This window comes from Ziziphus jujuba, chromosome 8 (assembly GCF_031755915.1).
Source record: "Ziziphus jujuba cultivar Dongzao chromosome 8, ASM3175591v1".
Taxonomy (NCBI): domain Eukaryota; kingdom Viridiplantae; phylum Streptophyta; class Magnoliopsida; order Rosales; family Rhamnaceae; genus Ziziphus; species Ziziphus jujuba.
Window position 1 is genome coordinate 7,496,939 of NC_083386.1, and position 25,531 is coordinate 7,522,469.

General features: G+C 34.6%; 4 protein-coding genes, 1 long non-coding RNA gene and 1 other non-coding gene across 20 annotated transcripts; 3 read left to right on the forward strand and 3 right to left on the reverse strand.

Moving 5' to 3' along the window:
- Window positions 1-6,103: 6,103 nt before the first annotated feature.
- LOC107413003 (uncharacterized) lies at window positions 6,104-8,211 on the reverse strand. The gene is made up of 2 exons (XM_016020848.4): window positions 7,630-8,211; window positions 6,104-6,986 (listed from the first exon to the last, which is right to left on the reverse strand). Exons 1-2 carry the CDS (start codon window positions 7,963-7,965, stop codon window positions 6,516-6,518), a joined length of 807 nt encoding a protein of 268 aa, XP_015876334.3. The 5' UTR covers window positions 7,966-8,211; the 3' UTR covers window positions 6,104-6,515.
- A 422-nt stretch (window positions 8,212-8,633) lies between these two features.
- LOC125421678 (uncharacterized) lies at window positions 8,634-11,602 on the reverse strand. 3 transcript variants are annotated; one of them, XR_007239990.2, is made up of 3 exons: window positions 11,096-11,601; window positions 9,742-10,995; window positions 8,634-9,636 (listed from the first exon to the last, which is right to left on the reverse strand). XR_007239990.2 is itself a non-coding variant. In XM_048471029.2 (3 exons), the coding sequence occupies exons 1-2, from the start codon at window positions 11,558-11,560 to the stop codon at window positions 10,525-10,527; spliced, it is 936 nt and encodes a 311-aa protein (XP_048326986.2). In that variant the 5' UTR covers window positions 11,561-11,602; the 3' UTR covers window positions 8,634-9,876; window positions 10,521-10,524. The 3 variants fall into 3 exon arrangements, 2 of the variants coding, with proteins under 2 accessions (XP_048326986.2, XP_048326985.2); XM_048471029.2 differs by having other exon boundaries at window positions 8,634-9,876; window positions 10,521-10,995; window positions 11,096-11,602; XM_048471028.2 differs by having other exon boundaries at window positions 8,634-10,995.
- A 295-nt stretch (window positions 11,603-11,897) lies between these two features.
- On the forward strand, window positions 11,898-15,443 carry LOC112490870 (uncharacterized). Of its 12 annotated transcripts, none has more exons than XR_009640475.1 (5): window positions 11,898-12,858; window positions 13,551-13,645; window positions 13,882-13,949; window positions 14,550-14,662; window positions 14,758-15,443. It is a non-coding gene; the product is annotated as an uncharacterized LOC112490870 (long non-coding RNA). The 12 variants fall into 12 exon arrangements; XR_009640473.1 differs by having other exon boundaries at window positions 11,901-12,858; window positions 13,885-13,949; XR_009640479.1 differs by having other exon boundaries at window positions 11,901-12,858; window positions 13,885-13,949; window positions 14,568-14,662.
- Window positions 12,490-12,700, reverse strand: LOC112491151 (small nucleolar RNA U3). The gene has a single exon (XR_003055456.3). It is a non-coding gene; the product is annotated as a small nucleolar RNA U3 (small nucleolar RNA).
- Window positions 15,444-16,121: 678 nt separating the features above from the next.
- Window positions 16,122-18,073, forward strand: LOC132805038 (nuclear pore complex protein NUP1-like). Its single transcript, XM_060819789.1, has 3 exons — window positions 16,122-16,693; window positions 16,845-16,934; window positions 17,012-18,073. The coding sequence occupies exons 1-3, from the start codon at window positions 16,289-16,291 to the stop codon at window positions 18,071-18,073; spliced, it is 1,557 nt and encodes a 518-aa protein (XP_060675772.1). The 5' UTR covers window positions 16,122-16,288.
- LOC107412992 (nuclear pore complex protein NUP1) lies at window positions 18,057-25,477 on the forward strand. Of its 2 annotated transcripts, XM_048469408.2 has the most exons (6): window positions 18,057-18,632; window positions 19,291-19,909; window positions 20,394-20,962; window positions 21,443-22,053; window positions 22,165-22,667; window positions 23,919-25,476. In XM_048469408.2, exons 2-5 carry the CDS (start codon window positions 19,421-19,423, stop codon window positions 22,506-22,508), a joined length of 2,013 nt encoding a protein of 670 aa, XP_048325365.2. In that variant the 5' UTR covers window positions 18,057-18,632; window positions 19,291-19,420; the 3' UTR covers window positions 22,509-22,667; window positions 23,919-25,476. The 2 variants fall into 2 exon arrangements, with proteins under 2 accessions (XP_048325365.2, XP_048325364.2); XM_048469407.2 differs by having other exon boundaries at window positions 21,443-22,667; window positions 23,919-25,477.
- Window positions 25,478-25,531: the final 54 nt, after the last annotated feature.

Consider the following 25,531-nt stretch of genomic DNA (forward strand, 5'->3'; position numbering starts at 1 on the left):
GTTAATAGATGAAATAAATGAGTAAATTATCAAATGATCAAAAAATTAAATTAAAATTAAAATTTATATAAGTGAAACTTAAATTTTGTATTAGAATGAATGATTTGAATACTATTTTTATTTTGAAAAGAAAATAATTAAAAATACTAATGAGTAAATAATAAATTTAAAAAATTCTTTTTCAAACAAACAAAGAAAGATTAGTAAGTATAACATTAGAGTAATACTACAGGCACCATAGCACCAATCTAGTCTACCAAATTATTTACTAAGTAAATATATGTTATTTTTTAATTGATTAACATACTAATATAAAATAGATATAGATAAGTCAACATTTAAAATGATAAACATAATTAAATATAAACTAATCAATAAAGATATGTATACATTTAGTAAATAATTTGATAGACTAATTGATGCATCCAGGATTATTTGTAACAATATGTTATGGAAATAAAAATAAATATAGTTATATGAAGAAACTAATATATTAAAAATTTATAATATATTTTTAAATGATTAAATAAACAAAGAAAGATTAGTAAGTACTAAAATATGCTATGAAAACAAAACTTAATATATTTATATGCGAAACTTAAACTATCATTAAAAATTTTATATTTTTTAAAAATATTAAATAACTGAAGACTAATTGAACAATCAGTCCCTTAAAATTATGCGATCCTCATTTTCTTCACTCTTTCAACAAAAGTTGTTAATTAATAACAAAAAAAAATTAACTAGTGAAATTACTAAAAATATACATATATTCTATAAGTTATTAATTTTGCATGTAAATTAACAAAGTTGAGGATTAACAGTTGATAAAAACTAACATATCTACTAAATGGGACATTAATATATATACTGAATAAAGTGGCCAAATATTGTTAAGAGAAGTATTTCAATTTTTTATACGCATTATCATGAAGCATTAAATAAAAAAGAAAAAAAAAAAAAGCGATTGTATTTTCACTTATTTAAAGATGAAGCTCTAAATACTTAAATCGAATAAAGCAAAATGAAGAAAAGTTGATGACCCAATGCGAAAAAATAATTTAGAAACCAAACAAACATATATAAAAATATATACGCGCTCATAATGTTTTAACTGAGTATTATTGAGTGCCTAAACTATTTTTTACCAATTTTTGAATACCTTCACTTAGTTTTAATATTTTAATTTGTCTATTTGATTTAATGGAGGATGTCATTGTTTTTTTCTTGTAATAAAATGGACAATCTTGGTTGGAAAATAAATTTAAAATTTAAAAAAAAATACAAAAAATAGCTGCGGTGATTCTACCGTATTTTCTCTATATGGTGTGGGATATGGGATTTGAAGTGTTGCATGCAAATACTACCATCAGATGGATGGATTTTATTTTATTTCATTTTTTCCGCACTGATGCTTAATGGACTCCGGCGTCTGTGGCCGTGGAGAACTTGATTCAGGGCCAGCCCAATTTTCTTTGTGGCCCAAGTAGAGAAAACTATCATGAGATTTATAATTAAACAGTATCTTTGTATAAATAATCAAATCAATTGATGAATGTTTAGAGGGTTTTTTAATTTTATTTTTATACTTCAACTTAGACCTAGATATTGAATCGTATTTATGTTATATTATTATAAAATTTAGTCAACCGAAATATGATCAGTAAGTTTTTGTATGGAAATAGATAAATTCAAAATCATTCTTTAAATTATCATATAACCCTTCTACTATTAATTCGGTACAAATATATAAAAATTTAAAATTAACTTAGCTTTCAAATAATAAAATGATGTTTCTAAAAAAAAAAAAATCTTGCAAATTAACTTGTTAGCTTTTAGATTTTAAAAAAATCAAACTAAAAAAGAACAACTCAATATATGTTTAACAATAAATTTAATATTTTTAATATTATAAAACTTGCATAATTATAAAATACTCCTTTTTAATGAGTTTATCATGTATTATTGTATTTCATCCGTTAAACTCATTAATTTAGTAGGTCTTAATGGGTTATATTAATACTGATCCGAAAAGATTGTTAATCCAATATCGCATTTCGTATTGTGTTATCATAATGTATGAGATTTTTAACGGGCCTACTTCGACTACTATTAATTTTGTTAACCATTTTCTCATCTTACTGTAATATTAATTTGAAAATTTCAACAACTAAACAAATTGAACTATAAATAATAATAATAATGCGCACCCACAAAACCATGCACATGTATAAGCTACTTTGAAAAAAGCACTTTATTTGTACATAAATTGTAAATAAACATTTAAAACACAGCAATATTACAACCATGATCAATATTAATACTTCAAACTGCAAATTGGTTGATCTCTAGTCAAGAAGCAACCATTATGGGTCGTTGCCTCAACATTTATTGAATTTAGAGCAACCACGGTTGTAGGGGTTAGCTGCAACCGGAGGACCACTACTAGGAATATCAACAGGGCGGGACGAGGTCAATTTTCAAAATTCTATCCTCATTCCCGCAGAGAATTTTTCATCCTGTTTCCACAGTTTTTTCCTTTTCTTTAGAAGCGGGATGGTGATGAGGATTTCCCAATCGAGGACGGAACGGGGTGATTGATATAATTTTTTTTGGAAAATTTATATAAATTTTTTTTATGAATAAAATATAAATAAAATGATTAAAATATAATAAAAATACAATAAAATACATTAAGATCCAAATTTACTATTATAATAAAATACATCTTTAAAAATACAATAGTTCAAATATATAAAATATAAAAAAAAATAAATAAATATATACGGGCCGGGTTCAGGCTGGTTTCTTTATTCCTTGATCCCGACCCGTCCACTATTTAGGCTTTAAGGATTTATTCCAAGCTTGCCCTACAATCTCAATTTTTTTGGGAAAAACCGTCCTATTAGGGGAGATGCACCTCGATTTTCGGGATGTACAGGGCAAATTGACATTCCTAACCACTACTAGAACAATGAGTCGGACAATTTTTTGTTCTTTTGCATGGATCCAACACACCTGGATCTATGAAATGAACTCATTCTACATGGTTCACAAACACCATACTAAGCACAACCAAACATAACATAAACAATGTCATTATGTTCATCTTTTTCATTTTGTTGATTTTTGAGCTTTGCAGCCAAAAAGTCTATTTTTTGAATTCTCTTTTTTAAAATATGTATATTGTGGTAGATTTAATCCGATCCCTTTATATAGTGAAACTAAGAAAGTTAATTATAGTATACAACAATGATTTTAGCTTTTTTCATTTTAAAAATAGAAAATCAAAACTAAAATTATGTTATCAAAGCAGAAAAAAAAGAATGTAATAAACAATATAAGCGTATTGATAGTTTTTAGTTTGGTGTTCTTTTGGAAAATATATAGATGAACTATTTTGTATTTCTCCCGTTTTATCTGTAACCCTATTTTAATATATATATAGGTCAATAACCATGAAGTCAAAGCACCCAAATCCTCAATTTTTCCAAACTAATTTATTAATCCCTAATAAGCTATATAATTCAAACCTCATGCGGAAAAAAAAAAAAAAAAAAAGTCACCATTCTAAATTCATGCTAGGCCTAGGATCCAAAATCCCAACTTCCAAACTAATTCCAAAACTAATCTATATATTGACGTCAAGTAAGCTCTAAATCAATCCTCAAAAGTCATATAACCCCTAATTACTTTTTTTACACCTATTAATTATTATTACTTTTATTCTAATTTTAATTCATTTTTGGCTTATTTACATTTATGCCCTTGGATTTTACACTAATTTGCAACTTACCCATGAAATTTGCTTTTTTCATCTGTACCCTCTAAACTATGTGCACGTATGCAAAGTTCAAAGTTCAAAGTTCCTTGGGCAAATTGCAAGGTGCAAAGTTCAAAGGTTAAAGGTGCAAAAAGCCCTTTTATATTTTCAAAAAGACATAACTTTCTTTTATGTATAAAGTTATATACAAGTAATGCAGCAAATTATGCATAAAACTGAAAAGGAATAATAACATACTATGCATAAAACTGAAAAGGAATAATAATAACAGTCTTAATTTCCTCTGCCTTATTCAGCCAATTATGTATTAAATTGATGTTTTGTACATTTAGAGAACAGATGGAATGAGAGCCTTGACATCTTTAGGGAAATTCTCGAACTTGGAAATATATCATCTCCTAGTGGCATAACTCCTTCCCATCAAGTAGAAACTTATGCCTATAGCAATGAAAAATGCATGTAGTGTCTGAAAGATAAGGAAAAACCCTACAAATCCAATTATCTCAAATAGACAATGTGGGCAAATAACAAGCCCAAAAAGGCCACCTTTAGGAATTTTGTACTATTTTTCACCCTTTTTCCTTAGATGGGCAAGAAGAATGTGGTGGTAGAAATTCCCAGCTATTCCTATTAGAAACAACACAAAACCAAGGTACTTCAGATCAATTTCTGGCTCTGGAAATCCTTGTGTCAGGTTCTGAACATAAATCATGCTTGCAGTGAGAGAAAAGTAAGTGAAAGTGATTAGGATAACACTATCGAGAATCATGCCGCCGCTGTATTTGTGATCGAATAGAACCTGGAAACGTGACGTATGATCGAATATTTATTCAATCAAACAGGTTTAAGTTCACATGAAGGATATGGATGGGAAGCAGTTGATCAACATAAGCTTGATCATTACAAAAGTATTGAAATATTTTAAACAAAATTTGCAGTAAAATTAGATTTCTTGTTACTCAAGCTAGTTAATAATCTGTGTAAAATCTAAGTTGTTGGATAACCGTTTTGGTTTATCAGATCCAAACCAGCAACCCATTTGCAAAATATAGTTTTTCTTTTTCATTTTTTTTTTTTAAATTACAATTAAGAGTTGTGGAGTCATAAGAATTCAAGCTAACCATAGTTTTTGGTGTGTTCTTCGTTAAATAACAATTGATGAAATGCCAAAATTAGTGTGACATTACAATACAAAATGAACATTGAAAGGTTATGTAAATTCTATAGAAAAAGAGGTATTTCAATGTTCATAACTACATGTGAATGCCTAATTAATGCACAATCCTCAGACCTCTGTGACAATTTGAAATGTTTTGATAAGGAAAGGTAAAATGATATCTCAAAGATCCTTTTGAAGAAATGAAGTGCTAGAGCAGAACAGAGCAACAAAATCCTGATACATTCAAGGGGAAAAATCACCAAGGATATAAAAGCAGCAAGAAATGCAGGAACATAAAGAAAGAGCATGCCTATTGTGCTAGGCAGCTTAATTTTCTGTGTCACAGCTGATTTTCGAGTCGTCGTATTCCAGAACTTCGAATATTGTAAGTGCATTTTTCCTGTCTTCTCTAAGAACCCAAGGATAGCCAATAATATTAAGAAAATCGTAGAGATCCCATTGATGACAAACGAAGGCGGGGTGGGAAAATCACTCTCAGCAGCAGAGCCATGATCATGCTGATCACCCTCTCTCCCTATCTTCTCTTATGTGGATGGAAATTTCTGATGCCTCTGATGAGAAAGAGGACACAGAGAGAGAGAGACAGAAGAGAAATGACATAAGAGGTAAGGCAATAAGGATTGGACTTTTCTCGCTGCTGATGGAGTTGATTGCTAACTTTTAACAGATTTTTGATCATGGAAATCCTTTTGTTCCTTTTATTTAATATCATAAAATAGATTTTTTAATTATAATACATCAAGTTAGGATGGGTTTTGCACTGCAGAATAATATGCCATCTTTGTCCTGATATGCTATCGATTCCAATTTTTTATTACCAAAAATTTTTGTTTGGTATTATTTATTATTTTTTCCTAAGCAATGAATGATAATAAAATAAGTTAAAAATCATTTGAAAATTGATTCAAACTTTATATCCCTTCAAGCAATCCAAAGGTTTTTTTAATTTGTATAAAGCATTAGGTTGCGAGGATTTTCAGTTCTTTAAAAAAATAAAATAAAATAAAATAAAATTGATTTAAGCATTTTCATGTCCTACCCTAAGAAAGGAATTTTCAGTAAGCGGGAGAGAGCCTGAGAAAGGAAGGTCAGCTAATCCTTTGCAAGAGAGCATAAAGGAAGTTAGCAAGTAAGCCAGATGTTTAGATCTATTTTCAGCACCATATTTGTCATTTTTCATTCCCAGTTTTTAGGACACAACTACATTTAACAAGACTAAACATACCTAAAAAAACACAACTACATTTGACAAGACTAAACATACTTAAAAATTCTATATAAGCCTAGATTACCATTCTTCAAGGATTTACAAATGTGAAGTAAATTTGCATATATGATTCAACCCTCTTGAATTCTTGTCTTGATGCTCCACCTAGCTTGAACTTTATATTTAAATTTCTAATTCATTTGCATCACGACCCACAGAGTCACAGCTAGTAGTCACCTAAATGTACTAGCCGAAAAAATAAGAACAAGAAGAAAAAAATCCTCTGCTTTGTTCAGCCAAACATTAAATTGACTTTTGATTTTGTTTCACTCCTTTTTGTATATCTAGAGAACATATGGAATGAGAGCCTTCACATTTTTGGGGAAAACCTCAAACTTGGAAATATACCATCTCCTAGTGGCATAACTCCTTCCCATCAAGTAGAAAATTATGCCTGTAGTGATGGACAATGCATGCAGTGTCTGAGAAATGAAGGAAAACCCTATAAATCCAATTATCTCAAACAGATAATGTGGGCAAATGACAAAGCCAAACAGACCACCTTTGGGAATCTTGTACTCTTTTTCACCATTTGCTCTAAGCTGGGAAAGAATATAATGGTGGTAGAAATTACCAATTATCCCTACTAGAAATAACACAACCCCAGCGTACTTCAAATCGATTTCTGGCTCTTCAAGCCCTTTTGTTAGATGTTGAGCATACATCAAGCTTGCAGTGGACAAGAAATAAGCAAGAGAGATTTGGATTACACTGTCAAGAACTATACCGCCACTGTATTTGTGAACGAATAGAACCTGTAGAAATGGTAAAAACAATATTTTTCAATGAATATAAATTCATAAATTGAAGGATATGGCTATGAGATGTTTAAAGCATCAGTTTAACATAAGCATGAATGCAAAAGAGTTTAAATGTTTATTTTTTCATGTTACTTTAGCCTTCAAGTGTTCAAACTTTTCAATCATTTGGTCTAAAATCCAAATTGTTAGACACCTGTTTCTGGTTTACCAAATCCAACATGGAAACCCCATTGCACTATATAGTTTTATTCATCTGGAACTTCATTAAGAATTTTTGTATGAAGCAAACTTTAGTCATCTAAACCCTGCAGAATGAGATGGAAGGTTCAAACATTCTTGAAGTTGAATGCATGGCTGAGCTAAATGAAGTTTCTACTGAGTAAGAAGGAATAAATTGTTTGTGTAAAATTTAGGCTCACAACTTTATACACAGTATTACATAAGTTTTCTCTAAGCCTATCACATAATCCATAAAATATTGTTTGGTTGCTTTGATATATACTTTTTTTGTGTTTTCCTTCACTATAAGAATTTTTACAAGACTTTAAGGTCTTTTAGGATATAAAAATGCTTAAATTTTCGTTAGCTATGTATAGGCAAGTGTTTGGATGTATTTGATAAGATAAAAAAATGATACCTCAAAGACCCTTTTGAAGAAATGAAGGGTTAGAGTTGAACTGAGCAACAGAGTTCTGATAATTTCATGTGGAAAAAGCAACCAGGATATCAGAGCGGCAATAAATGCAGGCAGATAAAGAAAGAGCATGCCTAGTCTGCTTGGCAGCTTGATTTTCTTTATGGAAGATGAATTTTGAGAAGAAACTTGACAGAACTTTGAATATTGTAAGTTCTGTTTTCCAATACTCTCTGACAACCCAAGAATAGCTGATGATATTAAGGACACCACAGATATTGCATTGATGAAAACAGAAGGTGGTGGTGGGAAAATCAGTTTCAGCTGTGGGGAAACCATTATGATGAATTGCAGATCACCTCTGCGAATCAAAGGATGAAATTTTCTGGTTCTGAAATGTCTAGACCTCAGCGGCAAAAAGGTGGTTTAAGAAAATGCTTTTTTTGGATATTAAAAAAAAAAAAAAAAAAGTCAAAATCACCATCACCATCAACTAACTAACTCTTGAAGCAACCTGTGGTTAGGATTTATGAAGTACTCTCTCCACAAAAATTCTTGTCTTGGGAATTATGTGGTACAGGAATATACATGCCCAATATATGTAAAAATATACCTGCCCAATAAGTATTATATAATATATATATATATATATATATATATATATATATGAAAATTTACACTAATATACCCCCTATTTATTTGAGTATTACCAATTTTTGTTTCCATTTCTAAATTTATATAAATCTCATTTTAAATTTCAATTTTATTACAATTTCACTTCTTAATTCGCACAAAATGCTTGAAACTTTAACGAGCAAATTTTCATATATAATTAATTATACCTAAAGTTGGCATATTCATATAAGGTCCCACTTTGTCCTTTGTATGAAACCAAGTTGACACCAATTTTTTTATATCTTTTATTTATTATTTTTCTCCTTTTATACCAAAGCGTCATATATATATATATATATATATACACACACACACAAAAACAGGCAAGACAATTTAACACAAGAATCTCAACTTCTTCGCAAACTTACTCTACCAATAGTTTGTTGCTACCTTTATTGACTTTCTATACATGTTCCATTCAGTATGTCATTTTTCAGTCACTAGCAGGCAAGACCACCCCCAAAATTTCTCATTCCACCCCCACTCTGTTTTCAAACACTATTTCCATAACACACTGTTTTTCAACTCTGTTTTTCAAACACTATTTCCACACACATATACACAATGTTTTTCAACGCCGTATTTCAATCACTATTTCCGCACGCGCACACACTGACACAATAAAGAATGACCAAACATACATACAGGCGCACACATCCACATATAATAAAAAATGGCCAAACACACACACACACACACACACACACACACACATAATATAGAATGACCAAGTATGTTATTTGCAATTGTCATATGCACAGCCCAGAACCGAGGATGAAATCCATCTCTTCTTCCAGTGTCATGTGGCCAGAGCTCTGTGGTTGCCTTCCCCTTGGAGCATCAGATGGAGCGAAGATCAACCTAATGGTTTGGAATCCTATTTTGATCGTTTATCTAATCCGGAGGATAGGCTTCCAGTTCATTCCAGTGATAGAAGCAATTTTTTCCTCTTTGCAGCTCTTATCTTAATGACGATATGGGACGCGAGGAATAAACTACTTTTTGAAGGAGTTAATTGCTGCCTTGAGGAACAAGTAAAGCTGTTGTATGGTAGATATAATGAGTTTATAGCCTCAGTTTTGGCTTGATCCCCTAGAGCTGAGCAGAGAGTGATCTCCTCTTGGTGCAAGCCTCCTGTGGGAACTATCAAGATTAACACTGATGCCTCCTTAGGAAAGGGGCATGCAGGGCCTGGTTTAGTTGCTAGAAGTCATACTGGCAAAGTGATAAAAATTCAAGCTTTTAGGAAAGAATGGATAATCCTGAAGCTGCTGAAGCGGCTGCGTTATATAAAGCTGTCAGCTTGGCACTTGAAGAAGGTTTCACTAAAGTATGCTGCGAAAGCGATGCCAAATCAGTTATCGAAAGTGTGAAGGATCCGGGAAAGTCTACTCATTGGACAGCTGTTAGCTTCATTAGGAATATCAGGGAGCTGATCACCTTTTTTTGATTCAATCTCTTTTCAGTGGACACCGAGGCAAAACAATGGGTTGGCTCATATGGTTGCCCGCTGGACTCTTGTAAATGTAAGATTAGGCTCGGTGTCTCCTTCTAACATTTCCAATCTTTTTGTATCTACAATGAACCAGGAAAGTAGTAGTATCACCATGACCTGATTCATTAGCAACATGATTGTATGTATGTTTGCTCCTTTTGGTTTTATAACACCCCACTTTCAGCCAAAAAAACCAAGAGTAGCGTACACACACACACACGCATATACACTCATAATAAAGAATGCACACACACACACACACACACACACACACACACACACGCACACGCATATACACTCATAATAAAGAATGACCATGTATATGATTTGCAATTTTCATATGCAGACCCAAAACAAGAGTCGTCTATATAACGATCTTACACATTGGAAGCAACTTAATCAGCCAAGAAACTTTGTCAGTGACCACAAAGTCTAAAGTTTTAATTATTATCACAACTGGTTTCCTTTTCTTAAATTCAAAAAAATTGTTTGTTTCCACCACAATTATTGAAAGCTACAGTTATGCAATCCTTCCCTTCTTTGACCAAAGAAAAAACAAACCCCTTCCCTCCCCGCCCCCACCCCCACCCCCACCCCAACGCAAACACAAAAAAAGAAAAGAAAAAAGGACAGCAACAACAGTTCTTTCATCTTCAACCCTTTACAGAATTATGGTTTTAGATGATACACACACACACACACACATATATATACATATACATACATGTTTAAAAGACAAATGGAACGAGAGCCTTGACATGTTGAGGGAAGGCTTCAAATTTGGAAAGGTACCATCTCCTAGTGGCATAACTCCTTCCCATCAAGTAGAAAATTGTTCCTGCTGTGAATGAGAATGCATAGAGTGTCTGAGAAATAAATGACACCCCAACAAAAATCATTATCTCAAACAGGTAGTGTGGGCAAATAACAAGCCCAAATAGACCACCTTTGGGAATCTTATACTCTTTCTCACCCTTTCCTCTTAGTTGAGAAAGAAGGTAATGGTGGTAGAAATTCCCAAACATCCCTACTAGAAAAAGCACAACTCCAGGGTACTTTAAATCAATTGGTGGATCAGGAAGCCCTTGTGTTAGATTCTGTGCATAAATCATGCTTACAGTGGATAAGAAATAACTTAGGGTTATAACAATGACACTGTCAAGAACCATCCCACCACTATATCTGTGAACAAACAGAACCTGCATAAAAATAAATAAATAAATAAAATAAAATAAAATGGACATTGGTAAGAATCAAAACAAGTTTTATTATATACAAAATATATATACACATATATACCTCAAAATCCCTCTTGAAGAAATGGAGGGCTAAAGCAGAACTGAGGAGGAGGAATCTGATATCACCACCATTAATGGGGAAAAACAGGAAGGATGAGAAAGCAGCAAGGAAGGCAGGAGTGTAAAGCAAAAGCATCCCAGTTCTGCTTGAAAGCTTAATTTGGTTTTTGGGTTGCGGGTTTTGAGGATGAGAAACATCCCAGAATTTGGAATATTGCAAGTGTTTGCCTCTGATCTCAGATAACCCAGAAACAGCTAATGAAGTTGCACTGATTACAGACATGGTGTTGATGAAAAGAGAAGGAGGAGGTGGGAACATAAATCCTAGCAATGTGGAGGCTACTACTGCCATGGCTTTGTTTTTTCTTTTTCTTCTTTTTGTTTGTGTGTGTGTATGAGGAACGAAGAAGAAGGCGACTTGTGATGATAGCAGAGCTGCAGAGTTGGAGTAATATGTGCCACACATCTGCTTTAAATGCTTTGAACAAGTCACTTTTCTCGGCAAACGAAACGGCATTAAGAAGGTAGCAAACTGTCAATATCAAAATTAAATTAATAAAATGGAAAAAATAAAAATAAAAATTGAAAAGTCATATCAGACCACGGACAGGTCACAGCGTCAGTTAAAAATTGATTACTGTCAAATATATGACATAAAATGTATATATATATATATATATATCATTACAACAAAAAGGGAAAGAAAAAAAAAGTGTACATATATATAATTAAATGGAATTGAAAACATTAGCTTAATTGTAATATTTCACACTTTCCTTCAAGAACAAAAGAAGACAAAAAAAACTACTCAGGGACCGCATACCATCTTAATGCGAAAGTTGGAGCGTTTTTCTTGCCACCCAACCACTCAAATCGTATATTTAATATTTTACAACCAACCAATTCTATGTAGCGCCCTTTCAATATCGGTTTATATGTTATTGGGAAATTCATTAAAAGAAAGAAAGAAAATATATATATATATATATATACACACAAATATGTTATTGGGAAAAATTCAATAGGTGAAAACTGTGGGTTTTATTTATTATTATTATTATTTTACAAGAAGCTGAGTTGTTACTTCATTATATGGTTATATCACATATATACACACTAAATTTATAGTTTGTATTCAGAAATTCTCAAACCAGTGACAAAGGGAAAATGATGACAAGCGAAATGACAAAAAGTCGGTGACTGTGAGACTGGATTTCAAACCAAAAAAAAAAAAAAAGACTCTGAGACTGGATTATTTACCCAAAAAAATAAAAAAGCTGAGATTGGATTATTGACACAAAAGATAAATAAAAAATAAAAAAGACTGTGAGGCTGGATTATGGGTAGTGTGGTAAAGGAGATGAAGAAGTAAACAAAGAGTTAAAAAGGACGGGAAACCTGTCAGACAACCGTGTGACCATCCCAGCCAGAAGTCCGAGTGGAAATGATCTACTGCGTCAGACGGTCCACAGACCATCCAAGCTGTTAATCACGCTCTGATCACACGGTCATGCTTCATCCACCAGTTTTGAGGTTCCTGTCTTCTTTGATCACAAGGATAGAGACGTACGAGCCTATAGAACAGATCCTGTTCTAGTTAGGTCGTAATCTCGACTGCTCAATAGAAGGTTTATATGTTGTGATTTGGACAGTTAACTTTTGATGTGGGATTTCTCTGAAACCCCATTCCCATGGAAATGTAGGTTACCAAGCCTGGTTGTAGGCCTGACCCACTATTGCAAGTTGCAACCAAAGCATCCCAGAGTGTGCACAATTTTTTTTTTTTTTTTTTTTTAAGTTCCTTTGTTACTTTTTTGGTGCAAGTTTGAACTGGGTTTAGTTTATTTGATAATTGTGGATAATTAGATATAGGAGATTCAACCTTTTCCTCATAGTAGTAGTATACAAAACTAAGCGTGACGGAAATTTGTCCAAGTTTTATATGCAACCGATCCCTATGCTTTCAAAGTGATTTATTCTTGAGTAATGCTTTGGGCATCAAATTGGATACCAAATTTTGTATACCACTGAGCATATATGAAATTGTATTATGAGCTTGCATTGGATTCCACTAATCTCTGCACATGGACATCATGAAATGTTTTTTTCCATTTAATTTTTTTTTTTTAATTCTTTTGGCCATAAAATTGATATATGGTTCAACTTAGCAAGAAATTCATGCTTTCCTTTGTTATCTTGGCTGTGTATGAATGAAATTCATAGGCTTATATAATTTATTCATATAAATATATTTGAATAATAATAAAGATGGAGTCTGCTTCATGGCAACATGTTGAAATAATGTTTTACACACAATTTTAACATAAATGGTTAGAAATGCTATATAAGTATCGACCTTTTGTTTATGGGTTGTAGTTGAAAAGGATTGCATTTTCTTTGAAATGCTTGTTGTTTATTGTTAAGAGGTTGATATGCTACTGCACTTGCGATCACAGACATACATTTCAATGGCTGGTTATACTGAGACTGATAAAAGACGTTGAGTTGGAATTAAGATCGATGGTGATCAAGACGCTTGGTGCTGCTAGAGGTAATGGTACTGACATCATCATTCTCATTCTACATCAGTTTACACGATCAAACATCCCTAGCGATTGCAATGCTTGAAGATGAATAAAAGATCCATTTGTTATAGGTGGAAATTGGTAGAGATTTCAGATGCTTTAAAGTGGTGCTTTACAATTTTTCTGTAGATTTGAATTCCTTTTCTTTCTGTTTCTTTTGTTTTGTTGGATAACGAGATTTTATACTCAATGATTTTATCAGCAGAGTTGTTTTATTTCTACCAAGGTTGTCGGTAGCTTACTGGAAGAAAAGTGGTGATAGTTGTAGAGGTGATTAAGCACTCTAACCTTGCAGAGCATGTGATGCATAAATGCAGTTTACTTAGCCTCACCACACCCACCTAGACATCTTGAAGGGAAAATAATATATGTATATATTTCTTTCCATTTTCTTTTGCTTTGCTTTGCATTGTTTTGTTCTTTTAGTTTTGTATCTTTTGTTCTTCAGTTTAAGTTTTTCTCTGCAGTCTTGTGGTTGAGTATGGACGAATGCCTATTCTGCCTATAAGAAATATGATTTTCATGTTACATTCAAAGCCTTGTGATACAGTAGCTGCTATTGTTAGTCTTTACTAAGGATGGTAATTGTGTTAAATTGATATGCTGCACTTTTCTGCCCTGTTTATTTCCATTCATATATGGCAATTAAGAAGATCATAAGGAAGACCGGGTGCAGCAGATGTTGAGGCTTTCAGTGTTGATAATTCAACTACAAAGTGTATGACTGCTAAGTACAAAACGAAATCAGAATAAGTTGATTTGAAATAGTTAAATGCATCCCACGCTTGTCATAGCATTGTTATTTATTTGAACCTTGCTGCATATATGTATACGAGTCTTCAAACTAAGATTGACTTTTGCATGATGCAGCTTTCTGTGTAGTTGCAGGTCAACAGATTCCAAATGCCCTTCTGAATTGATTGAGGAGGAATTTACTAAGAGCTATGGTGCAAGAAAAGCAATAGCCTAAGCATGGAATTTGGGTAAATATGTTTTACTTTCTTAATGGCTAAGTAAACATGACTTTTCATTGTTCTGTCTTACATTAATGCCTAGGATTTGGGGTTTATATATGCAGGCCCAAAATTGAAGGAGCATATGCAGCATTTTGTTGATCATTCAGAAGAGATCATTAAGCTGGCTTGTAATATCTCAGGAAGGAGTTGAGATGGAAAACATTGAAAATAAAGGATTTTCAAGCCTGGAGCTTGATTCAAAGTTCATCCTATTAGTGATAACGCTGTAGTTAACTGGGACCTATTTTGGTGCTATCGTTGGTTTTGATAGTGTTCCTGGTGCAGGTTGAACTTCTGGTGGAGAAAAGAGGAAACCTTGCTTCAAGCGGGAGCAAATTCGTATTATTTTGTTCGGAGTAATGTCATCTAAAATTGAAATAATAGTGGGCATGTAGAAGAGCAAGTTTAACCTGAGCTTTATCTAATGGTTCCCAATTGTTCATACCAGAAATGAATTTTCGTCAAGTTACCTTTGTCTCATAATTTTCTGTTTGACAAATAAATTGCTTAGCATGCAAATGAAGCATATTTCTGTTTAAATACTGATTTCATCTTTTTCTCTGTATCACTTCTTTGAAGAGGCTTTTGGAGACAATTTCCAAGTCTTGGGAAGGTGGACTGTGGATATACCATGTATTGTGTTCATGCTAAAACTGCTTCTGCTACCATATAATTTTTCTCCTCTAAAATTATCACTAAGGAAGTTTAGTCGTGCTGTGAATTTCCTTTTTTATGTTTCAGGTAAAAAGTATAGGAATTTCCTCTTCCATAAATGATAAAGAAATTGGATAATCTTTCATAGTTATACTTCTAACAAATGAAATATAAACGTATTGAATTATAGAAGCAGCAGATAAAAAAATCCATATATATATATATATATAAATATCTATTTAGACTAAAACTTAAAGAATCATGTTGGTTCAACGGTGTAGGAATGTTTGAGATAAAATAATTAACGACCAATTCCAGTGTTGACCAAGCTATATAATTTGAACATCATTTACCAACGTTGAAAAAAAAAAAAAAAATTGCGGAAGCTAAACACAGTTGTTTTGGATTATCCTTCCTGGCAAACCAATTCCTTAAAACAAACAAACAGTACAAAAAAGGAAAAGAAAAAATTAAAAATTAAAATTAAAAAAAAAAATACTTTGAGCTTCTTTTATGTCACGGGTGGAGTGCATTCCTTAACTTGAAAGAAAAATGAATAAGTTTATTGGCCCGTTGACGCATAGTCAATATGTGATATTAATCATTGACGTACGTTGTTGTCCTGATTGTCCACTTTTCATCCACGATCATGGCCCTTTTTCCATACCAATACGCGGATTAACCCACGTGTGTGGGTTTTCATCTTTACTTTTCACTCTACTTTGTAGTTTCTTCAAGCACAGGTACGCAAACTTGCTTTACTTTTTTCTTATTTCTCTTCTGTTTCTTTCATTTGTTTTGCTGCATATATTTTTGGTGATTATCTCTTTCATTTCATTGTGCTGAATCCAATTGAACTATTTTCTTGCCGTTCATTCATCCATACCATTTTGCTTTTATTGGGTTGAAAATTTACTCAAATACCAACTTAACCAACCCATGGCGATAATCATTAGCATAGGGGCAAAGATTAGTGAGTACACAGTTGAACCTATTGGCCGCCAACTGGGTTACCTCCTTAACTATAAAAGCAATGTAGAAAATCTCAGAACTCAAATTCAGCATTTGAAGGATGAAAGAGATAAGCTTCAGCATTCCATTGATGAGGCTAAGAAAAACAGTGAAGAAGAAATTGAAGCTGATGTTGCCAACTGGCTTAGCAGAATTGATAGGATGATTTCTCAACATTCAGAGAAGTTTCTAACAAATGAAGGCAGAGCAAATATTAATTGCTTGAGTGGGAAGTTACTGGATTTGGGGTCCCGCCATCGGATGAGCAGGAAAGCAAAGAAGATGGCAATGGAAGCTGCTATTGAAATCCTAGCTGCAGGGGAATTCCACAAGGTGTCTTGCCTACCAAGAACTTCTGGCCATATATATATATATATATATATATGTGTGTGTGTGTGTGTGTGTGTATCATATATTATATATATAATATATTCTAAATTTTGCTGAGAGATAATGTTCTTAATTCTGTCTGATCATATTCCAGGATGTGGGGCCTGCTGTTAGTCCTTATGGTGGACCATCATCTTCTCAGTCTGCACGCGAGCAAAGCCTATTTACATCGTCTAAAGAAGGGGTAAGAAATCTTTATTGATTATTGAATGCTTCTTTAAATTTTGGGATTCACTCCATGGCTGTTTATTTTATTTTCAGGCTTTACAGTGCCAGAGTTCTGTGTTAGACAATGACATTGGATCAAGTGGTCCATCTGTTTCTGGTAGCCTTTCCATTCCCAAAACTGGACTTGGGTCTGTGGCAGCTCAAACACCATCATCTTCAATACAGAAGCTGAATTCATCTGGTGAACTTAAGAATGATTACGAGGAAGCTTCAACTGAAAACGAGGAAAGCACTATGTCTAGTACAAGTTTCTCCTCTGTTCCAACAAAATCGAGTGGGATGGATTCTAAAATGTTGCAGCAACTTGATAAGTTGGTCTTACCAAAAGACGAATTATCTGAGCCAAATCTGCTAACTTCAATGGATAAATCACTTACTAATATGTCACCATCCGTGCCACATGGACAGGCTCTGAAAAGCCTTGAGGCTGTTGATTCATCAAATTATCTGGGTGATGAACAAGATAAGAAGAAGTTGGATGCTTCACTTGACAAGAAAGTACCCGATGCTCGAGACACTACTTCACTTGAACAAGACACGGTTGAAGAAAGTGGCCGGTTAAAAATTGTTGCTTCTTGTGACAAGGCCACTGATGTGGTGAATGATGTAGATTCTGCAGTGCCAAAGAAGATTACATCAATGAATATTGAAACTACAGTATATTCCAATGGAGCTGTATCTCATTCATCGGCCGATGGGACACAGAAGGTGGATACCTTTTCAGCAGAGAGGAAGAGCCACAATACGGAAGCTGTTATACTGGAGAAGCCGCCCCTAGCTTTCTTGGAATGCAAACCTTCTACATCTGCAGTGAATAACAAACCTGATCCAGAAACCTCTGATGGATCTGTGAGTGCTGAGAAAAATAGCAACTTTGTCAATGCAGATGCATCTTCCCCTAGCATGGCAATTCTGCGCCCTGAGGTTGCTACTCAGTCTCCCCTGACATCTGATGCAGCTTCTCCACCTATGGTCTCAAATGTTGCCCTGTCCATATTTAACTTTGGGGATAAAGTTGCGTCGACAAAAGATTCAGATGCTGCTTCTCCCACGTGTAGTTTTGGCTCTAAACCTGAAGGATCAATATTGACCTAGAAGATTCTAGAATTAACTAGTATATTTGATATACTTGGTTGGAAGTCGAGCATTGGAATTTGTGGAAAAAATATCTAAAATTGAGGATGAGACCAAGGACACAGTGGAGAAGTCTAGAAGCTTTGAGTAGGCCAAAGCAACCGACTTTGTCAAGTATAAAAGGAAGCTTTGGCTTCCCTGCTTGGTGAGCTACACAAGTGAGCTCCAAGGAGGCTCTCGGTTGGTGTGAATGAAAGAGCTACTCAATTGAGTAGAGTAAGCTCTTAGAAAGAGAGAGCTTTCATGTGTCAATAAATGTTAAGAGTTGTGTTTATGTGTTGAGTCTTAATTATGTGTGTGGGTCCTGCTGCATGTGTATGAGTATTTTATATTATATCAATGTATTTGCTTGTATAAATTATTAGTATAGTAGAATTAATTTATTTTCTCGCCCAACAAAACCCACTGATGAAGTTCCAGAGACATTTACAACATTTGCTTCCTCCCCAGCAGTTGTTACTGAATCAGGAGCCACAGAATGTGGTTCTTTTCCAGAGCAAAAGCCTGAAACCTCAAGCAGGTAAGATTGAAATACCGATAAATGGTATTTTTCGTTGAAATATTATTTTTGCTTATTTTGATGATCCTCAATACAGAAGAAAAAGTTCAGGAATTACTAAATATGGGATGACAGGGTTGAAAAAGTTCAGAAATTACTAAATATGGGACGACAGGGTTGTATTCAATCCTCAAAAAAGAGGATTTGCTTGAGTATCGAGGAGTCAAAGTATTTAAGCCAAAATACCAAATGAAAGTAGATCGATTTTTTTTTCATTCCCGAGGAAGTGCATATTTTACCCGAATCTTCTTCCATAATGGTACGGAACAATAGTATGATTGGAATAGATACACGAATCACTTTAAATATAAGAAGTCGAGCAGGTGGATTGGTACGAGTAGAGAGGGGAAAAAAAAAAAAAAGATTGAACTTAAAATCTTTTCTGGAGATATCCATTTTGCTGTAGAGATGGATAAGATATTTCGACTCAGCTTGATACCGTTACTCTTCTTGGCTCTTATTTAATGGAAGATTGTAATTGGTTTTGTCTTTACAAGCGTTATGGAAGCTTCATTGGTATTTTAAATAGTGCATTTGAATTTATCATGATGTTTGTTTTCATCTTTGTTTTTTTCCTATTTTTTTAATAAGTAATTAAGAGTTGACCTGTTTCTGGTAGCCTTTCCATTCCCAAAACTGGACTTGGGTCTGTGGTTGCTCCAAAACCATCGTCTTCAATACAGAAGCTGAATTCATCTGGTGAACTTAAGAATGATTATGAGGAAGCAACTGAAAACGAGGAAAGCACCATGCCTAGTACAAGTTTCTCCTCTGTTCTAACAAAATCGAGTGAGATGGATTCTAAAATATTGCAGCAACTTGATAAGTTGATCTTACCAAAAGACAAATTATCTGAGCCAAATCTACCTACTTCAACGGATAAATCACCTACTAATATGTCACCATCCATGCTCCACGGACAGGCTCTGAAAAGCCTTGAGGCTGTTGATTCATCAAAATTTCTGGGTGATGTACAAGATAAGTTGGATGCTTCACTTGACAAGAAAATACCGGATGCTCGAGACACTACTTCTTTTGAACAAGACACGGTTGAAGAAAGTGGCCGGTTAAAAATTGTCACTTCTTGTGACGAGGCCACTGATGTGGTGAATGATGTAGATTCTGCAGTGCCAAAGAAGAATATATCAATGAATAGTGATTCTACAGTTTCTGATGCACCAATCTTTGTTGCCTCTCCTCCACAAAAGAAGTGGGCTTTTCGGATGAGTGTACCTGAGGTATTTTAGTTTTCTTGGTTTCTACTACGTGTAGATATCTTTATTTAACCATATATATTGGGAAGTGGTCCATCGACTTGATATCTGACAGTCTTTTTGACAAATGATTTTATCCCTCATATAGGTTTATCCAACGGTTCATAAACATCGAGAAGTTATGGGAAGTTAATACTCTGATTTATACAGCATCTTATTTATCTATTCTTTTTATTTCTGCTGTTATATCATATTTGAAGTAACTACTTGCAGCATATGTATAATCATAGAATGTCCTTACAGCGAGATAAATATGCTGTATGATAGTTTGGTTAAACAATTTCTTATGAATTTGACATTAGACTGGTCTTATAACATTCAACATTTTTTCACTGTGAGATAGTGACATTTTTTTTTTTTTCCAGTGAATATTCTCTTTAATATTTATTAATTTTTAACCTTCATGAAAATGAATCTTCAGAATTTTTGTTATGGATATTCCTTGTAGGATTTTCTGGAGCTCGATGATGATGATGATGATGATGTATGTTCCAATGGTGCTGCATCTCATTCATCGACCGATGGGACACAGAAGGTGGATACCTTTTCAGCAGAGAGGAAAAGCCACAATACTGAAGCTGTTATACTGGCGAAGCCGCCCTTAGCTTTCTTGGAATGCAAACATTCTACATCTGCAGTGAATAAGAAATCTGATCCAGAAACCTATGATGGATCAGTGAGTGCTGACGTAAATAGCAACATTGTCAATGCAGATGCATCTTCCCCTAGTATGGCAGTTCTGTGCACGGAGGTTGCTACTCGGGCTCCCTTGACATCTGATGTAGCTTCTCCACCCATGGTGTCAAATGTCGCCCTGCCCATATTTAGCTTTGGGGATAAAGTTGCATCAACAAAAGATTCAGATGCTGCTTCTAACACAAGTAGTTTTGGCTCTAAACACGCTGATGAAGTTCCAGAGACATCTACAACATTTGCTTCCTCCCCGGCAGTTGTTACTGAATCAGCAGCCACAGAATCTGGTTCTTTTCCAGACCCAAAGCCTGAAACCTCAAGCAGGTAAACTCTTCTTGGCCGTTATTTAATGGAAGATTGTAATTGGTTTTGTCATTGCAAGTGTTATGGAAGCTTCGTTGGTATTTTAAGTAGTGCATTTGCATTTATCTTGATGCTTGTTTTCATCTTTGTTTTTTTTCCCTATTTTTAATAAGTAATTAAGAGTTTTATTAGATAATAATGAAAACAAAAAAACAGGGGAAAGATATCAACTATCGAATCAACAGGGGAAAGATATCAACTATCGAAACATATCAACTATCGAATCATACACACACACATGAGCTCAGATATTAATGCAACAGTTGACAATCTAAAAATATATTTCTTGTGAGCAAATAAACTGGAATGGTTTAATAAATTTGGTAAAAATGAGTATTGGATGGCTATTTGTATGCTGCAATATGCAGTGTAGTGAGGATTCCCGAGAATGTTTCTTTTGGTAGTAATTGTTCTAAAATTATTTTTTGTGTTAATGCCTAGGTCTGTCTACATGGTGGAATTCTCCATGGGAAGTGGTGGTGGTGTTAACAAGTCTAATAGAAAATTTTACAGGGTTAACCGTAAGTGTAATAGAGGATTTAACAAGGTTAAAGGTAAGCAGCGGAGGTTGTCTGTTGGGACTGGGAATGCATCCTCCACTAGTATACCTATTCAATTTGGTTCAACCACATCATCTCCATCCTCAGGTTTTGCTGGGAATAGCATCTCTACTGGCAGTTCTATCTTTGGTTCTACTACTGCTGCTCAAGTGTTTGGTTCAGGAACTACTGGACTTGGTTCTGCTGCTTCGCCATCAGATACCAACCCCATTAGCTCCAGTAGTGGTACTCCTACAGTCTTGTTGGGTACCAGTTGGCAACCTGCAAAATATTCAATATTTGGTTCCACATTCAGGTCTGCATCTCCATCACCTGGATTTTCCTTTGGACCATCCACAGCTTCTGGTGCTACAACGATCAATTCACCTATGGTTCTTGGGGCGTCCACAGGTTCTGCTACTACCACAAACAGTGCACCCATGGTTTTTGGGGCATCGACAAGTTCCGCTGCCGCCACAAATAGTGCACCTGCATTTTTTGGATCATCCAATGGTGCATCAACAAGTTCCATTTTTTCATTCACTTCACCCTTTGTTGGTGCCTCAACACAGCCTACGTTTGGTAACCCTAGTTCTGCTTTCTCATTTTGTTCTTCTGCCGCAGCTAATAATGATCAAATGAATATGGAAGACAGCGTGGCTGAGGACACTGTAGCATCAGTGCCTTCGGTCCCAGTATTTGGTCAACAATCAGTCTTGCCCTCACCCTCTTCATCTCCATTTCAATTCGGTTCAGCGGGTCCATCGGCAAGTACTCCATTTCAATTCGGAAGCCAATTGAATGTGCCAGCCCATCAGAACAGTTCTCCATTTCCAGTCTCCGGTAGTATGGGATTACTTCCTGAAGGGAGTAACTTCTCCTTTGGATGTGGTGGTGGTGGTGGTGGTGGTGGTGACAAGTCTAATAGAAAATTTTACAAGGTTAAAGGTAAGCCACTGAAGAAGTAATTGCACCAGCAGTGGTGGTGTTTCCTCATCAAATTTCATAGTGAATTGCGATTGTGAAAGCAATTTTTACCATTGCAACACCCCGCCAGCAGAAGGTTGCTGGTTATGTTGGTCATCCTGAATTATTTGATCGTGATCAGCTTCTATAAACTCCAGAAGGTCAGAACGATTCTGTTTTCTCCTTCTAAATATTTGTCTCTTAATTTTTGTTAGAACGATTCTGTTTTCTCCTTCTAAATATTTGTCTCTTAATTTTTGTTCGATTCTGTTTTCTCCTTCTAAATATTTGTCTCTTAATTTTTGTTCGATTCTGTTTTCTCCTTCTAAATATTTGTCTTTCTTTTTTTGTGTTTTGGGCTTTGTCTTTTATTTTTGTTTCTTTGTAAGGGAATATTATGGTTGCAATGCCAGCATAAGTTTTGACAATTTTGTATCAGTCTCTCTCTCTATCTAGTGTAAGAATGGTTATGCTTTGTACTAGTACATGTAGGTGATAGATTTCTGTTTTTGGTGATAATATGCTATTCACTCTGTTCTGTGTACTCTGCTATTTGTATCATAAAAAAAAGAAAACGGTTATGTATCTCTCTCAAACAAATGCTTCTATGGTTGTTCCTTTCCGATGCGTCGGGGTGCATTGCGGCACTGAATTTTGTTATTTTCATTGTTATTTTTTTATTTTTTGATTCTTTTGTAAATTTTAGATTCGTATTTTATTATTTAAAATTTGAATGATCTCGATCCCTTTTTTCCTCGTTGCAACTGATGAGGTGTTGGTGGACCGTTGATCTAGTATCTTTTATACTGCTCGATGCTGATATATGGCATGTTGTTTTTCAAGGTTATTTTGAATATTAATTATTAATAAACTCTTATGTTGAGAATTTTCTTTTCCCTTTTCTTGTTTTCTCATATAAAGTAATTTAAATAATTTTTTACCATTCCTGTTATTTGTAATATTGAAAATTTGGGTTAGGTCGCTATGAATATGATGAAATTCTCAAGGGAAGTCCATGAATTTTGGGTTCCAGAGAATTCAAAGTGGAATAGATCTTTAATTTTTCATCTCTTTGCAATATGAAACAATGGGCCATGATGCTCGATGCAGAAGTATGGATGTAGATTGTATGACATATTAGATGTGAAAATGATGTATGGTTGGTGCATGTTTTGGGTCTGGCCTCAATGTAACTGGGTTGGCTGATCGTGTCTGTGCGATCCATCTCCTTGAGATATATTTGGTAAAAATGTGTACTGGTTGGCAATTTATAGCAACATGCAGCGTAGTAAGAATTACTGAGTATATTTCTTTGGTAGAAATATCTTCTAATCTATGTTACTTGGGGGCATTCTCATTTTAGAACTTGTATGTCTAAATTTATTTTTTTCTTCTGCTTGCTTCATGTACAGCTTTCCTACTGTGCCAGCCAATGCAACAGATTCTGTACTTAAGGTGCCCGAGCCATCAAATGTTGGTAGTAGTGACGTTTCAGAAGACTATGGAGTGTTTTCTAGTATACCTGAAACTGGACTTCCTTCTTCTTTATCAACGCTAACACCAACACCAACTGCTGGTATATTCTCCTTCGGCAACCTTCCTAGTAGTCTTTAGCTTCAGCTTCTGGTACCCCTGTAGATTTCAATAGTTTGACAAGTCACAATTCATCCAATAGTTCAACCTTGGCCGGTGTTGTTAGCCTTATTTCCACCCCTAGTGTCACTACTGCTTCCACCACCATTGCCTCCACCGGCAGTCTCTTGACCTTGACTCCTGCATCTTCATTTCCAGTTGTATCAGTTTTTAAATTTGGTTCTGCAGCTTCAACTGCGGTTGCACCAGTTTCAGCCACGTTGGACTTGCCATCCTCAGAAAGCATAGCCAAGAAGGACACAGGTTTTTGCATAAGTGGCGCACCATTTGGTGTCACAGCTGCTGCCACTACAAGCACTGGAAGTAGCATTTTTGGGTTTGGTGCAACTGCTACTGGCAATTCTATCTTTGGTTCTACTGCTCCTCCTAAACTCCGGAGGTGGTATTCCTACAGGCTTGCTTGGTACTCGTTGGCAACCTGCAAAATCTTCCATATTTAGTTCCACATTCTGTTCTAAATCTTCATCACCTGGATTTTCCTTCGGACTATCCACAGCTTCTGCTGCTACCACAAACAATTCATGTTCACAGCTACTGGTGCTACCATAAACAACTCATCTATGGTAGCAACTTCTTCATGGGAAGTGATGGAGGTGGTGGTGTTCACAAGTGTAATAGAAAATTTTACAAGGTTAATGGTTAGCAGCGGAGGATGTAATTCCCAGATAGGTTTCCTCATCAATGTTCATTGTGAATTGCAATTGTGCAAAACGATTTATACCATTGCTATGCTGGTTATGTTGGTCATCCCCCGCTTCTCTGAGGCACTACAAGAAAATTATCAATTACCGATGAACATAAATTGTCGGCGAAACTGGAAAATTCATTGGTAAAGGATTTACCGAGGAAACTAAATTTGTCGGCACTGTTGTCTGGTATACGTCCTCTGGGATTGTATTTATCGAGAAATATTTTATGTTTCTCGGTGAATCCCTTTATCGATGAATACTAAACTTTCTAGCCAAATAATATTTCCATCGACCCAAGAATTGTCGATAAAGGGCTTTGCAGACAAAAAAAGAAGCAGTTGAAAATACAATGCTGAAAATTTTAAAACCATTAGCGACAACAAGATATTGTCGGACAAGGCACCTTTAGCAACGAATTGATTGTTTGTCAGCAATGAGTTCTCAAACGACGATACTATAATTTGTTGGCGTAGGCTCCATTAAAGATGAAGTTATAGTTTTTCGGAAAATTTATTATTGTCGACAAAATTTATATTTGTTGCCAAATAGCTATTTAGCGAGGAAACTGGTCTTCAGCAATGGTTTTGTGGGACAAATATACCATTGTCAATAAAATGTTTTAGCGGTAAAACTTTTTCTATTGGTACATATTCAATCATTTACCAAGGAAATTTTTGGTCGAT